General features: G+C 41.3%; 1 protein-coding gene across 2 annotated transcripts in view; it reads left to right on the top strand.

Annotated features, from left to right (window-relative positions):
- The window catches only part of LOC126458039 (uncharacterized), a 425031-nt gene that overhangs the window by 228061 nt on the left and 180809 nt on the right, over positions 1-16161 (top strand). For both annotated transcript variants that reach the window (XM_050094831.1, XM_050094830.1), the window contains exon 13: positions 14253-14368. In XM_050094831.1, the coding sequence (XP_049950788.1) occupies positions 14253-14368 (116 nt within the window). The remainder of the gene's footprint in view (positions 1-14252; positions 14369-16161) is intronic.

Raw genomic sequence — 16161 nt, 5'->3', positions numbered from 1 at the left:
TGAGGGATTAAAGTACTCGGTAGTAAAGCAGCTTTATAAAAAAGGGAGAAAGGGATAGTGTAGATAATTTTACACCTATTTCTATGCCATCAGTGTTTGCAAAAGTTATTGATCATTTTATATCATACGATTTGCTATCAAATGTGCAGTTTGGCTTTAGACGTCGTTTAACAACTGAAAGTGCTATATTATCTTTTCTCTGTGAGGTACTGGATGGTCTAAACAAAAAGTTTCAAACGCTTGGCGTATTTTTTGATTTAACTAAAGCATTTGATTGTGTTGATCACAAAATATTGCTCCAGAATTTAGACCAATACGGAATACGGGGAGTAGCTCAAAATTGGTTCACCTCTTACTTTAGCAACAGGCAGCAAAAGGTCATTATTCACTATGTTGATAACGGCTGTGATGTGGAATCTGAGTAGGGTACTGTCAAGTGGGGGGTGCCCCAGGGATCAGTTTCAGGGCCATTCCTGTTCCTTATTTATATAAATGATATGCCCCCTAGTATTACGGGTAACTCTAAAATATTTATGTTTGCTGATGACACTAGCTTGGTAGTAAAGAATGTTGCGTGCAACATTGGCTTGGTTTCAAATAGTGCAGTACATGATCTCATTTCATGGCTTGTAGAAAATAAACTAACGTTAAATCACAGTAAGACTCAGTTTTTACAGTTTCTAACACATAATTCAACAAAACCTGACGTTTTAATTTTACAGACCGGGCGTATGGTTAGTGAAACTGAACAGTTCAGATTTCTAGGTGTTCAGATAGATAGTAAGCTGTCATGGAAAGCCCACTTTCAGGATCTTGTTCAAAGACTTAATACTGCCATTTCTACTATTCGAACAGTATCAGAAGTGAGTGATACTTCGACATGAAAATTAGTCTACTTTGCTTATTTTCATTCGCTTATGTTGTATAGTTTTATATTTTGGGGTAGCTCTTCCCATTCTACAAGCGTATTTTTGGCTCAGAAACAGGCAGTTCGGGCAATAAGTAGTGTGAGATCACGAACCATATTTTGACATTGGCCTCTCAATATGTATATTCCTTATTGTCATTTCTTGGTACCAGTACTAATTTATTTCCAAGAATAAGCAGCTTTCACTCGGTTAATACTCAGCAGAAATCAAACCTGCATTTGGATTGGACTTCCTTAACTCTTGTGCAAAAAGGTGTGCAGTATACTGCTGCATCCATTTTCAATAAGCTGCCACTCAAAATCAAAAATCTTAACAGTAATCCATGAGCTTTCAAATCGAAACTGAAGAGTTTCCTCATGGGTCACTCCTTCTATGCTGTCGAGGAGTTCCTTGAAAAATTAAGCTCATTCTTATTGTATTGCTGTTAGGGTTTAATTAAACTTATGGACTGACTTTTTTCAGGTTCTACATCTATATCTACATTTATACTCCGCAGGCCACCCAATGTTGTGTGGCAGAGGGCACTTTACGTGCCACTGTCATTACCTCCCTTTTCTGTTCCAGACGCGTATGGTTCGCAGGAGGAACGACTGTCTGAAAGCCTCCATGCTTGCTCGAATCTCTCTAATTTTACATTCGTGATCTCCTCGGGAGGTATAAGTAGGAGGAAGCAATGTATTCGATACCTCATCCAGAAGTGCACCCTCTCGAAACCTGGCGAGCAAGCTACACCACGATGCAGAGTGCCTCTCTTGCAGAGTCTGCCACTTGAGTTTGCTAAAGATCTCCGTAACGCTATCACGGTTACCAAATAACCCTGTGACGAAGCGCTCTGCTCTTCTTTGGATCTTCTCTATCTCCTCCATCAACCCGATCTGGTACGGATTCCACACTGATGAGCAATACTCAAGTATAGGTCGAACGAGTGTTTTGTAAGCCACCTCCTTTGCTGAAACTTCCTGGCAGATTAAAACTGTGTGCCCGACTGAGCCTCGAACTCGGGACCTTTGCCCTTCGCGGGCAAGCGCTCTACCAACTGAGCTACCGAAGCACGACTCACGCCCGGTACTCACAGCTTTACTCCTGCCAGTACCTCATCTCCTACCTTCCAAACTTTACAGAAGCTCTCCTGCGAACCTTGCAGAACTAGCACTCCTGAAAGATAGGATATTGCGGAGACCTGGCTTAGCCACAGCCTGGGGGATGTTTCCAGAATGAGATTTTCACTCTGCAGTGGAGTGTGCGCTGATATGAAACTTCCTGGCAGATTAAAACTGTGTGCCCGACCGAGACTCGAACTCGGGACCTCAGATTTTCACTCTGCAGCGGAGTGTGCGCTGATATGAAACTTCCTGGCAGATTAAAACTGTGTGCCCGACCGAGACTCGAACTCGGGACCTTTGCCCTTCGCACTGTGAGTACCGGCCGTGAGTCGTGCTTCGGTAGCTCAGTTGGTAGAGCGCTTCGGCAAAGGTCCCGAGTTCGAGTCTCGGTTGGGCACACAGTTTTAATCTGCCAGGAAGTTTCATATCAGCGCACACTCCGCTGCAGAGTCAAAATCTCATTCTGGAAACATCCCCCAGGCTGTGGCTAAGCCATGTCTCCGCAATATCCTTTCTTTCAGGAGTGCTAGTTCTGCAAGGTTCGCAGGAGAGCTTCTGTAAAGTTTGGAAGGTAGGAGACGAGGTACTGGCAGGAGTAAAGCTGTGAGTACCAGGCGTGAGTCGTGCTTCGGTAGCTCAGTTGGTAGAGCGCTTGCCCGCGAAGGGCAAAGGTCCCGAGTTCGAGTCTCGGTCAGGCACACAGTTTTAATCTGCCAGGAAGTTTTATATCAGCACACACTCCGCTGCAGAGTGAAAATCTCATTCTGACCTCCTTTGTTGATGGACTACATTTTCTGAGGACTCTCCCAATGAATCTCAACCTGGCACCCGCCTTACCAACAATTAATTTTATATGATCATTCCACTTCAAATCGTTCCGCATGCATACTCCCAGATATTTTACAGAAGTAACTGCTACCAGTGTTTGTTCCGCTATCATATAATCATACAATAAAGGATCCTTCTTTCTATGTATTCGCAATACATTACATTTGTCTGTGTTAAGGGTCAGTTGCCACTCCCTGCACCAAGTGCCTATCCGCTGCAGATCTTCCTTCATTTCGCTACAATTTTCTAATGCTGCAACTTCTCTGTGTACTACAGCATCATACGCGAAAAGATGCATGGAACTTCCGACACTATCTACTAGGTCATTTATATATATTGTGAAAAGCAATGGTCCCATAACACTGCCCTGTGGCATGCCAGAGGTTACTTTAACGTCTGTAGACGTCTCTCCATTGATAATAGCATGTTGTGTTCTGTTCGCTAAAAACTCTTCAATCCAGCCACACAGCTGGTCAGATATTCCGTAGGCTCTAACTTTGTTTATCAGGTGACAGTGGGGAACTGTATCGAATGCCTTCCAGAAGTGAAGGAAAATAGCATCTACCTGGTAGCCTGTATCTAATATTTTCTGGGTCTCATGAACAAATAATTCGAGTTGGGTCTCACACGATCGCTGTTTCCAGAATCCATGTTGATTTCTACAGAGTAGATTCTGGGTTTCCAGAAACGACATGATATGCGTGCAAAAAACATTTTCTAAAATTCTACAACAGATCGATGTCAGAGATATAGGTCTATAGTTTTGCGCATCTGCTCGACGACCCTTCTTGAAGACTGGGACTACCTGTGCTCTTTTCCAATCATTTGGAACCTTTCGTTCCTCTATAGACTTGTGGTACACAGCTGTTAGAAGGGGGGCAAGTTCTTTCGCGTACTCTGTGTAGAATCGATTTGGTATCTCGTCAGATCCAGTGGACTTTCCTCTGTTGAGTGATTTCAGTAGCTTTTCTATTCCTTGGACACTTATTTCGATGTCAACCATTTTTTCGTTTGTGCGAGGATTTAGAGAAGGAACTGCAGTGCGGTGTTTCTCTGTGAAACAGCTTTGGAAAAAGGTGTTTAGTATTTCAGCTTTACGAGTGTCATCCTCTGTTTCAATGCCATCATCATCCCGGAGTGACTGGATATGCTGTTTCGAGCCACTTACTGATTTAACGTAAGACCAGAACTTCCTAGGGTTTTCTGTCAAGTCGGTACATAGAATTTTACTTTCGAATTCACTGAACGCTTCACGCATAGCCCTCCTTACGCTAACTTTGACATCATTTAGCTTCTGTTTGTGTGAGAGGTTTTGGCTGCGTTTAAACTTGGAGTGAAGCTCTCTTTGCTTTCGCAGTAGTTTCCTAACTTTGTTGTTGAACCACGGTGGATTTTTCCCGTCCCTCACAGTTTTACTCGGCACATACCTGTCTAAAACGCATTTTACAATTGGCTTAAACTTTTTCCATAAACGCTCAACATTGTCAGTGTCGGAACAGAAATTTTCGTTTTGATCTGTTAGTTAGTCTGAAATCTGTCTTCTATTACTCTTGCTAAACAGATAAACCTTCCTCCCTTTTTTTATATTCCTATTAACTTCCATATTCAGGGATGCTGCAATGGCCTTATGATCACTGATTCCCTATTCTGCACTTACAGAGTCGAAAAGTTCGGGTCTGTTTGTTATCAGTAGATCCAAGATGTTATCTCTCTGTTTAATTGCTCAAGGTAATTTTCGGATAGTGCACTCAGTATAATGTCACTCGATGCTCTGTCCCTACCACCCGTCCTAAACATCTGAGTGTCCCAGTCTATATCTGGTAATTTGAAATCTCCACCTAAGACTATAATATGCTGAGAAAATTTATGTAAAATGTATTCCTAATTTTCTCTCAGTCTGCTGAGTCGGGAGGTCGGTAAAAGGAGCCAATTATTAACCTAGATCGGTTGTTGAGTGTAACCTTCACCCATAATATTTCACAGGAACTATCCACTTCTACTTCACTACAGGATAAAGTACTACTAATAGTGACAAACACGCCACCACCGGTTGCATGCAATCTATCCTTTCTAAACACCGTCTGTGCCTTTGTAAAAATTTCGGCTGAATTTATCTCTGGCTTCAGCCAGCCTTCTGTACCTATAATGATTTCAGCTTCGGTGCTTTCTATCAGCGCTTGAAGTTCCGGTACTTTACCAATGCAGCTTCGACAGTTTACAATTACAATACCGATTGCTGCTTGGTCCCTGCATGTCCTGACTTTTCCCCGCACCCTTTGAGGATGTTGCCCTTTCTGTACTTGCCCGAGGCCATCTAACCTAAAAAACCGCCCAGTCCACGCCACACAACCCCTGCTACTCATGTAGCCACTTGCTGCGTGTAGTGGACTCCTGACCTTTGGCTCTGTACCAAAGGTCCGCAGTCAGTCCTGTCGACGATGCTACAGGTGGTGAGCTCTGCTTTCATCCTGCTAGCGAGACTGGCAGTCTTCACCAAATCAGATAGCCGCCGGAAGCCAGAGAGGATTTCCTCCGATCCATAGCGACACACATCACTGGTGCCGACATGAGCGACCACCTGCAGATGGGTGCATCCTGTACCCTTCAAGGCATCCGGAAGGACCCTTTCCACATCTGGAATGACTCCCCCCAGTATGCACACGGAGAGCACATTGGTTTTCTTCCCCTCTCTTGCTGCCATATCCCTAAGGGGCCCTATTACACGCCTGACGTTGGAGCTCCCAACTACCAGTAAGCCCACCCTCTGCGACTGCCCGGATCTTGCAGACGGAGGGGCAACCTCTGGAACAGGACAAGCAGCCATCTCCAGCCGAAGATCAGTATCAACCGGAGACAGAGCCTGAAACCGGTTCGTCAGACAAACTGGAGAGGCCTTCCGTTCAGCCCTTCGGAATGTCTTTTGCCCCCTGCCACACCTCGAGATTACCTCCCACTCTACCATGGGTGAGGGGTCAGCCTCAATGTGAGCAGTATCCCGGGCAGCCACAGTCGTAGTCCGATCGGGGGATGCGTGGGACGAGCTGACCGTCCCCGACAAACCCCCATCCGGACCCCCACAGTGATGCCCATTGGCATCAGCCTCAAGCTGTGTGACCAAAGCCAACATCGCCTGAAGGTGGGAGCGAAGGGATGCCAACTCAGCCTGCATCCAAACACAGCAGTTGCAGTCCCTATCCATGCTAAAAACTGTTGCGCAAAGAACGTCTGAATTAATCTACAGAGAGCACAAACAAATTGACACAAAATTTAAATGGTTATTAAAATACAAGATTGCCTAGTAAATGCAGTAATGCTGCTACTTGCGCACTGCTGACACACTGCTCGGCGGTGGAAGGAGACTGCGCGATTTTACACTATCAGGTACTAAAACGCGATGCTACAACTCTCAAATACTATAATACGCCCAAAATTTATGAATTAAACAATACAAGTACCAAAAACACGCAAAGAAATCAAGAATTAAACTATGTAACAAATGAGTGAGCTAGGAGTATACAACTTTCTGCTGGCAGCTGCTTATCCAACGGCGGCAGGGAGCACACTGGTTGTGACCAATCGACACTGGCCGTTCAAAACAAAAACAGAAGACAGACGACTACGCGAATTTACACTATTCAGGTACTAAAACGCGATGCTACAACTCTCAAATACTATAATACGCCCAAAATTTATGAATTAAACAATGCAAGTACCAAAAACACGCAAAGATATTAAGAATTAAGCTATGTAACAAATGAGTGAGCTAGAAGTATACGACTTTCTGCTGGCAGCTGCTTATCCAATGGCAGCACGAACATATATTTTTATCTGTTATTACTTTTATGTTGTAATTTCATGTACTGACACGTTCCATGACCTTGGAGAGTTGCTCCTCAATTTGGTCCTACAGAACTTGATGTGTAAATAAAATAAAATAAATAAGTATGTAGATTCATTTGTTTGTTCAGTAATGATTTTAGTATTTATAGGTGCCCTCCATGAATTGTCACCACTTAAGTTTCACTCATTGAAATTGTAATTGCACTTTCAGCAGTCGTCTGGCTTGATTAATATACCACTGTCTAGGCCTTATTTCATCTTTTCCTATGATGATCTGATTATTGGAGAGTAATAAACTTGTAAACTATGTGGTCTTAACAGGAAATGTATTGTTTACTCTTTTCAGGCAGTTATTTATAACTTTGTCAGTATTGTAAGGTATATAATAATTATGTGCAGTAATAATGTGTTATTAATGGTTGTTCAAATCATAAAAATATGTAAAGACTTATTATAGGTTAAGTAAACATTTTAGACATGTTAAGCTACTATATTTGGAAGTGGCAGTAATCGAACAGTGACAGATGGCACGTGCATCAACATTGGTCACATTTCTGCCCAATGTGAGAAGGCCGATGACCAGGAGAGTTTGTGCAGCAGCAGTCAGCACTTTAACAGAGCAGTGACCGAGCAGACAGGCAATGCTTCCACGCAGAACAATGACTAGTGCAGTTTGTACAGTAGCAGTCAATGCACCAGGGACTGTCACCATATTGAACTCACGTGTGTGACGTATCTCGCGATGTGGAGGACAACAGAAAAATGCTTGACCAGGCCAGCGTAGAGGCAAAACAATGGAAACCCAGGATGTGTGTCAGTCACAGCCCCAGAAACATCATGACATTGGCAACATCAAATAAATACCGCTGACAAAGGGGTGTGTAGTGGTTCTTTGAAAGGTCCTTCAAGGGGAGAAAGAATACATGGAGAAACGTCCTTGAATGGATGGACTGATGGTTAGTCAGCAGACATCATACTTCACTACAGCAACTTAGCTGCTATGCTGCTCAGCAGAAGAATATGTCAGAACCGCGCCAGTAGATCCATGCAGAAGATGCCATCCCAGATGTTACCGGTAAGAAGTTTGCATGGTACTTAGCCAGGTGGTTCTTGATGACAAAAGGACTGCAGCCTCACCAATTGGGTCATCTGTGAATCTAGAGGTTGATGAACTCCGCCAGAAGACGTTGAACCAGAGGGTCACTGGTTCAATTCTGGAACAGAGTGCTCTGTGCCATGCTGTAGCTGCTCGTTAATAATGCAATGAGTGAATTCACAAGGAGAAGGCCATGCCACCACAGAGAGTCATGGGCATGTTACTAAGGGAAGAATACGCCATCATCGTTCTGGTGCCACACAAGCTGTCGCCGCATTAGCTGTCACTTGAATCTGCTCGCTACGATTCCACTGCTCCGTTGCCGCAATGTATTGAGTGAGTTAAAACAAAATGTATTAGTCTATTTGTTTAAAGGGTCTTATGTCTCAGTAAATGACTGTTAGTGGAACCATCAATGCGTCACTCACACCTCACCCTCTGAATCAAGGAAAGAGCCCACTTCATGCCCACAAAGTGTTGCATCCTTATTGTCACCCCTGACAAAATAATGACCTTCGCTCCCCTCTGCCACTGACACTCAATATCTACTGTCATTAAAACCCGACCCGCTTCATTTGATGTCAGATAAGCTAGGTCCTATATTGAGGTGTACATGGTAGGGAAGTTTTGGTACAAGAAATTCATGACGACAACCTGCAGCCAGTGGACAGTATTTCAGTACATTGGTGAGTGCACATTGGTTCCAGATGGTTTTCCTTTTCAAGTAATGCTTTCATTGTGTAAAAAACAGATAATGTAAAGCTCCCATTCTTTCAAAGAAATTTAACACTAGAGAATTTCTTTTTGGATTGTGTTAGATGTTCCTATTGTTTTGATCAAAACTGTAATCAAATTTCTTATGTTACTTATGTAGATTTGTCTATGTTCTTGTGGCCATAGGAAGTATATTTGTAGGAATAACCATTTGTTAAACAGGAAAGCATTGCAGTGACAGACAGTAAGACACAAGGAGTTTCCTAATCAGAGCCTGCTTAATCAGATGGTCCAATTGAGGTCTGAAAATAATGAATTGTTGTTGATGATGATGTTTGGTTTGTGTGGTGCTCAACTGCTCAGTCATCAGTGCCCATACAAAGTCCCAATTTTTCCACATTCCAATTTTTTACGCAGACCAACCTAGCCACTATCATGATGATGATGATGAAATGATGAAGACAACACAAACACCCAGTACCCATGCAGAGAAAATCCCCAACCTGGCCGGGAATTGAGCCTGGGACCCCATGATCCAGAGGCAACAATGAAATTGTTGAATGGATTAACCGAGTATAGATTGATATCTAGTGCAACCGTTCCCATACTAGATTTGTCAATAGCCACCCTTGTTATTCCCTTCTCTATCAAACAAAGAGAGGATATAGAAGCATTTTATTTTTCATTTTTTAGCAGCCGCTAAACTTGGTTCTTGGTCAGATGAACAGATGTTGCAAATGACAGTTAAAGTTAAGTGGGGAACCTAACACTCACATACTATACCACGAGGAGTTACAAAATGCATTAACTTTTGAAGAATTGAAACAAGGTTTGCTCAAAGGGTTTAAAAAGCAGAATAGTTCCTGTTTTTATAGGGAGCAGTTGAAAACGTTGTCCCAAAGACACAGTGAAACAATAGACAGCTTTGTGGATAGAATATAAAAAGTTAATAGTATTATCAATAGTTAGCCAGTAATAAAGCCAATAAGTATTTTCTACAAGAAACAGAGAATAGGGCCTTAGATACTCTTTTGCAAGGATTGCCACCCAAAACATCATGCTGTGTTAGTGGAGAATTTCCAAAGAATTTAACTGATGCAGTGAACATGGCTACAGCATTAGAGAAATACACACTGCAACATGGTACAAGGAAAGAAAAAATGTATTTTCCAGAGGGGTTTGTTGTTACAGATGCGATCGGCAGGGATGTATCAAGAAAAACTGTCACGAATTACAGTGTACAAATTGTCAAAGTGTGGTCCATACATATCAAGAGTGTAGCAGTACAGTGAAATTTGCAAACAGGGGTCCATTAAACGGGTACAGGAACCCTGGAACTGCTGCCAGGCGTTCCCATTAAAATTCCATGCTATTAGAGCACATGCAAAGGTGGAGTGCTGGTTACCATGCACTATTAATGGTAAAACACATAGACCATTAATCGACAATGGAGCCCATGTGTCAGTCATAAGTAAACCATGCACTGAGGTCAGGAGATATGACCCTCTAACATATAAGTTGAGCAGTACAGGCAGAGGTGACATATGTTCAGTAAGCTGTATGACACTGGCCTTTCACATTGAGGGTGTAAGATTCCAGGAGGTTGTGGAAGTTGTATCAAGGGTAAGTGCTATCCTAGGGTTAGATTTCCCGAATAAACATCATGCCATAATCAACCTCAGGCAGCAAACAGTGGAGCTGAAGGCGACATTGTTTCGATTAGGTGACACAGCTGCCAAGGGCACTCTGCACAAGAGCCCTCTCCCCGGAAAGAGGAATCAACTAAATTGCAAGCAATGTGCTTGAAGGTAGATTCAGGGATAAAATACTATTTGGTACAGGAAAGCTAGTTTGGTTGGACATTAATGTTGCTTTACCCACAAACACACTATGCATAGTGAAAAATAATGAATTAGACCCAGCACGTTGTTTTCTGTGCAGGGTATAGTTTGTGCCGCAACAATTGATGGAGTACAGAAGATACTGGTGCATGCAGATAATTTTGGGACAAAAGACAAGGAGTTATGAAAGGGAATCTTGATAGCTTATGTAAGTGCCTTAGAGAAAGAATTATTTTGATTGGTTGGATGTGAAAAATAGTGATAAACCAGCTGCCTATAAAAATGCATTGTGCCAGAAGATCACACTTAAAAGGAAATGAATGGGATATGACAGAAGCAGCGTTGGACGAGTTTCAGGATCTGTTTAGTTCACAGGGACTGTTACCAGCAATGAACTTAACACAACACAGGATTCCAACAAGAGATAACACACATGTACTGCTAAAATGTATGTAGAGATGATTGTTGCTTACTACTTCATTGTATTGGTACTAATTGTCATTCTACCATATTTCTAACATAACTACAGGCTAAGATTGCCACTGTGTTTTTGTCTCTTGTTTGTTAGTCATTGTAGATGGACATAGGAGAAAATTAGAGGATGAATTTTTTCAGATGGGAGAGGAGTGTAAGATATATAATAATTATGTGTTATTTATGGTTGTTCAAAGCAGAAAATTATGTAAAGACTTATTAAAGGTTAAGTGAACATTTTAGAGATGTTAAGCCACAATGTTCAGAAGCAGAAACAGTTGAACAAGGAAAGGCAGCACGTGCATCAATGTTGGTTACGTTTCTGCCAACATAAGAAGGCCAATGACCAGCTGAGTGTGTGCAGCAGCAGTCAGCACTTCAACAGAGCAATGACTGAGCGGATGGGCAATGCTTCCAAGGAGAACAACGACCAGTGCAGTTCACACATCAGGCGGTCAATGCTCCAGGAATTGTCAGCATACTGAACCTAGGTGCGTGACATATCTGGTGATGCAGTGGACAACAGGACAATGCCAGCATAGAGGCAAAACAAAGGAAAGCCGCATGTGTGCTGACATTGGTCACATTTCTGCCCAATGTGTGAAGCAGAGATCAATGACCGAAGAGTCAGTTGCCATCCTAGAAACTTCACAACATTGGAAAAGACACTGAATAAATACCTCCGACAAACAGGCATTAGGCAGTCCTTTGAGATGCCCTTCAAGGGGAGAAAGAAGATCCAAGTAAACATCCCTGGATGGATGAACTGACGGTTAGTTACCAGATGTCATACTTCGTTACAGTGTCTTAGCCGCTAAGCTACTCGACAGAAGATGTCCGTACCACGTCAACAGGTCAGTGCAGAAGATGCCATCCCAAATATTACCAGAAAAAAGTTCATGTGGTACTTACCCAGGTCACTGGTGAGGACAAAGTGACTACGGACTCACCAAATGGGTCACCTGTGAACTGAGAGGCTGATGAACTCTGCCAGAAGACGCCAAACTGGAGTGTTGGTGGTTCGATTCTGGGACAGACACTTCACACCACACTGTAGCCACTTGTTAATAACACAGTGAGCAAATTCACAAGGAGAAGGCTGGGCCACCGAAGAGAGGCACAGGCATGGTAGCGAGGGAAGAATCTGCCATCGGCATGCTGCTGCAACATGAGCTGTCGCCACATCAGCCTGCTCCGCTGTTGCAAGGAATTGAGCGAGTTAAAACACAATGTATTAGTCTGTTTGTTTAAAGGGTCTTATGTCTCAATAAATGACTGTTAGTGGAACCACCAATGTTTCACTGACACCTCACCCTCTGAACCGAGGAAAGAGCCCACTCCACCACATACAAAGTGATAATTGCTCCCCTCTGTCACTGATGCTCAATATCTACTGTCACTAAGCCCTGACTGTTACAGTATGAATATTAAAACATATAGTGGAAGAAGACACTATTATAGACTTCTTGGGTAGGTTTGATACCTACAAGAGATGTTTGACTTATGTAGATCTGAATTCTTAATTCATTATACACATGTATCTTATTGCTGATGTCATGGAACTCCCATATTTTCCAGTGTTTCCACAATAACATCTCATAATTTGTCAAATGCATTCACATACTCCATGTACATACAGCATGTGGGTAAATTCTTTTGTTTGTGCAGTCATTAATGGAGGTCTAAAGATTCAGTCTAAATGTTGTCTCCCTTTCGTGAAGCCTTGTTTGCACGTAAAATGTGCATGCATGTGAAAGGAACTAATATTTTGTTAATTATTATAACATACACTTGATAGCAGGTATTTAGGAGACTTATTCCTCAATACTTTGAACATAGTAACTTATATCTCTTGTTATGTAGTGAATACATCAGAGATCATTCCATTCTTCTGTCACGTATCCATTTGGCCAACAGATGCTCTTGAAGTAATAAGGGCTCTGTTTCAACTTGTGTGATTCACATTTGATTAGTTCCACATTTGTACTGAGAGCACATCTTGAATTTATGTTTTGTGTGGCTTTGATGGCTGCTGGCTGTGTTATGGTACCTGTGACATCTTGAAACTTCAGTTCCATCTCCACTGTGCGACTCTCTGTAGAAATGGCTAGTGCTTCCACTACTCAGTCCATTGTGGTGAACAACTAGCCCCACTTTGCCTCATAGATCATTGCAATCCATATTGTAACTTTGGCAAGATGTCCTTCTGAGGGTTTGCAGAATATGACAGACAGACCCGAGCGTCTCAAAATGGGGCTCATGAACATCCTGTGGGATCATAATAAATAATAATAATAGTAATAATATACTTAATAATACATAATAATCTGGTAAAAACTGTTCTCTCTCTCTCTCTCCCTCTCTCTCTTGGGTAATGTTTAATCTTATCATTCGCTTTAGATGGCAGTGTTAATGTTGTTTGTTGTGCAGTAAAAGATGAATAACTGTAATCTCTTATTGGTTTTAGCCATTGTTTACAGTGTTTCATCTTTCCTGCAATCACATTAACCCATAATGGTGCATATTCATCTTCATTTGTTGCATCACTTGGCCAGTGTTTAACTGCTGGTAATGGGAAACTCCTGTCAGATTCCAACAATAACAGAAATGGACTAGCTGTGTTGAAGTTTACAGCAGCTCTTTGTGACCTACATTTTTGAATGATCTAGATTTAGTCATAGTGATTATCTGTTTAGAAGTTTAGTGCACCATGTATAGAATTCTAAATAATGTAATCCAGTGTTTCTACCATGCCTCATTACACAAAGACAGATTCTGAAATTTGAAGAAAATACTGTGAACAGTTTTTACTTTGTAATAGGGCAAAATTTGTGACACTATCAGATTTAGTGATAACAACTGTCCTGCCATTTGCTATGATTCATTTTCCGGCAATGGAACTTCTGACAGGCTCAGTATCTGTTCCCAAATTGTTGCGTTTTTCAACAGATTTGTATGTAAATTGTACATATTTGATCTCGCATGCAATAAAAATAAAAAGTAACAGTAAAGTTATTTAGGAATAAGACTAATACAATAAATAAAAACAGAGATGAGCCATCAAGCCAAGAAGAATGCACATTTGCACTGTCACAAGTGCATTTTCATTTATGTCTTATTTCTTCTACTTACTTTCCTTGAGCACTTGGTAATGAGTGACATTGTTACCAAATGCTCAGGATCGTGCAGAAAATAAGTAGAAGAAATAATTGAAAATACACTTCTGACACTGGAAATGTGTATTCTTCTTGGTTTGATGGCTCACCTCTGTTTTTATTTATTATACTCCTTTCTAAATTCATTTCCTTATTTCTCAGACGTCCCTTATAATTTGTTCTCTTGTGTATACATATATACACATTGACATTATATTGCAAACTATTTTATCTGTTAAATGTGCATTTCAAAAACCTTTTTTATTTCTCAGGTGAAGCACGTTATGTCAATGACACAGCCAGTATTCCAGGAGAATTGTTTGGTGCCTTTGTGGTTACAAGTGTTGGAAGTGGGTGGATCAAAAGCACAGATGCATCTGCTGCATTGGTAAATGCATTATTTTGCTTTAACTCTAAATGTTTGATAGTACTGCTATTACAATCACCACTTGGCATATACGCTAGATGGAATAGAAAGAGATTAAAATGATTGAAGTTACACAAATAGTAAAGAAGGACAAAAATGAGGAATCAGTTTAGTGAAATGCAACAAAATGTTATGGCATTGAGAAACAAAATAGATGGTATTTGGCTCTTTAAAATAAATAATAGAATTAAAAATAAAACTGCGTACAAATTTTGTCGCAACATAATGTCAGTTCAGGAATATAGTCAATAAATAAATAATATTATAATAAGCAGTTTGCTAGTGCAGAATCGATGTGTTGTCATGTATATAAAAAAATAACAATAAATTTAAAGCTGTAGGTATAGGATATTCTTTGCCTGGAGCAGTACATGGATCTGTTCGTTAATGTGAAATGGTTCTGCCTAACATCAGACTTCAGATAAGTGCAATTTAGCAAGGCCTGTTAACACTTTGGAAATGAACCATGGAGCTCCTATGTCACGTGGATTTACTCCAAAAATTCAACTGAGATAGGACCTATGTTGAAAAATTTCTGAGCTTTGTAAATGTATCCCTCTTTTTTATTGTCTGTCATCTTTATGAAGATATTCTGTGATTCTTGTACTATCATTAAAGAAATACTGTTGGCACCACCTGTCACTCTTACAGGCGGGAAGCAAATGTTAATTGCTTTGCTGCATTTTGCTTCATCGCATTGCTATGCAGCACCTCACATCACATGCGGAGCAAAGGACCTTGATTTTTTCCAGAATGAGGTTTGAAAGGTAGGAGAAGTTTGGAAGGTAGGAGAAGTTTGGAAGGTAGGAGAAGTATGGAAGGTAGGAGATGAGGTACTGGTGGAAGTAAAGCTGTGAGTATGGTTTGTGAGTTGTGCTTGGGTAGCTCAGTTGGTAGAGCACTTGCCCACGAAAGGCAAAGATTCTGAGTTTGAGTCTCGGTCCTGCACACAGTTTTAATCTGCCAGGAACCAGACCTTGATTGTTGTCTGTGTTGTTGACTTCATGTTTTCTGTTTGTCTTCAAGATGGCTTTAGGTGAAGGTGAGATAGAGTTTTTGTTGAACAATAGTGATTCTGAGCTCTATGAATAAATTTTTAGTTTCGAAAGCAGTGATGGCAAGCTATTTGTTTTGTTGCATTTTTATCTGTGTTGTACAGCAGAAAGGTAATTGTTATGATTTGTACTATATAAGAAGAAGGCATTTCTGATGATGAAGTGTCAACGAGGACTCAGGGTGAAGCTGCTGATGTTGATGATGCAACAGGGGACCCCTCTGTGCCCACCTGTCAGTCTGCCTCTTTTGACTGGCCAGTCAACAGATAATGACACTACCATTCCACAGCTTCCAGTTTTTGAAGAATCATGTGGAATTCTAATTCAGATTAACCAGAACTCTTCTGTGTTGATTTTTCACATACTTTTCTGACAACTTACTACTGAAGATGGCAAAAGGAGAGACAAACTGCTATCCTAGAACAACTATTGACAAAATGAATGATAATAGATCTTAAAGCTGCAGTTAGATTGGCATAAGGGGACTATTGTGAAACTCAGTGAACTGTATAAGTTTCTGGTGTGGTTTTATCAATGTGCCTTGCTAGAAAACTGAAACTGGCCAACTGTTGGTCACAAATTCTGTACTTCAAACCAACTTCGCAAGAAAGTGTACGCCAAGAGATGGTTTTCTGTCAATTCTGCGATTGTTTCACATCATAAATAATGCAAATTTTATTTTATAAAAATCAAGAAGGG

The sequence above is a fragment of the Schistocerca serialis genome, chromosome 2 (genome assembly GCF_023864345.2).
Source record: "Schistocerca serialis cubense isolate TAMUIC-IGC-003099 chromosome 2, iqSchSeri2.2, whole genome shotgun sequence".
Taxonomy (NCBI): Eukaryota; Metazoa; Arthropoda; class Insecta; order Orthoptera; family Acrididae; genus Schistocerca; species Schistocerca serialis.
Note: the sequence above shows the minus strand (reverse complement) of the source record. Positions and strands in the feature narration are given on the sequence as shown.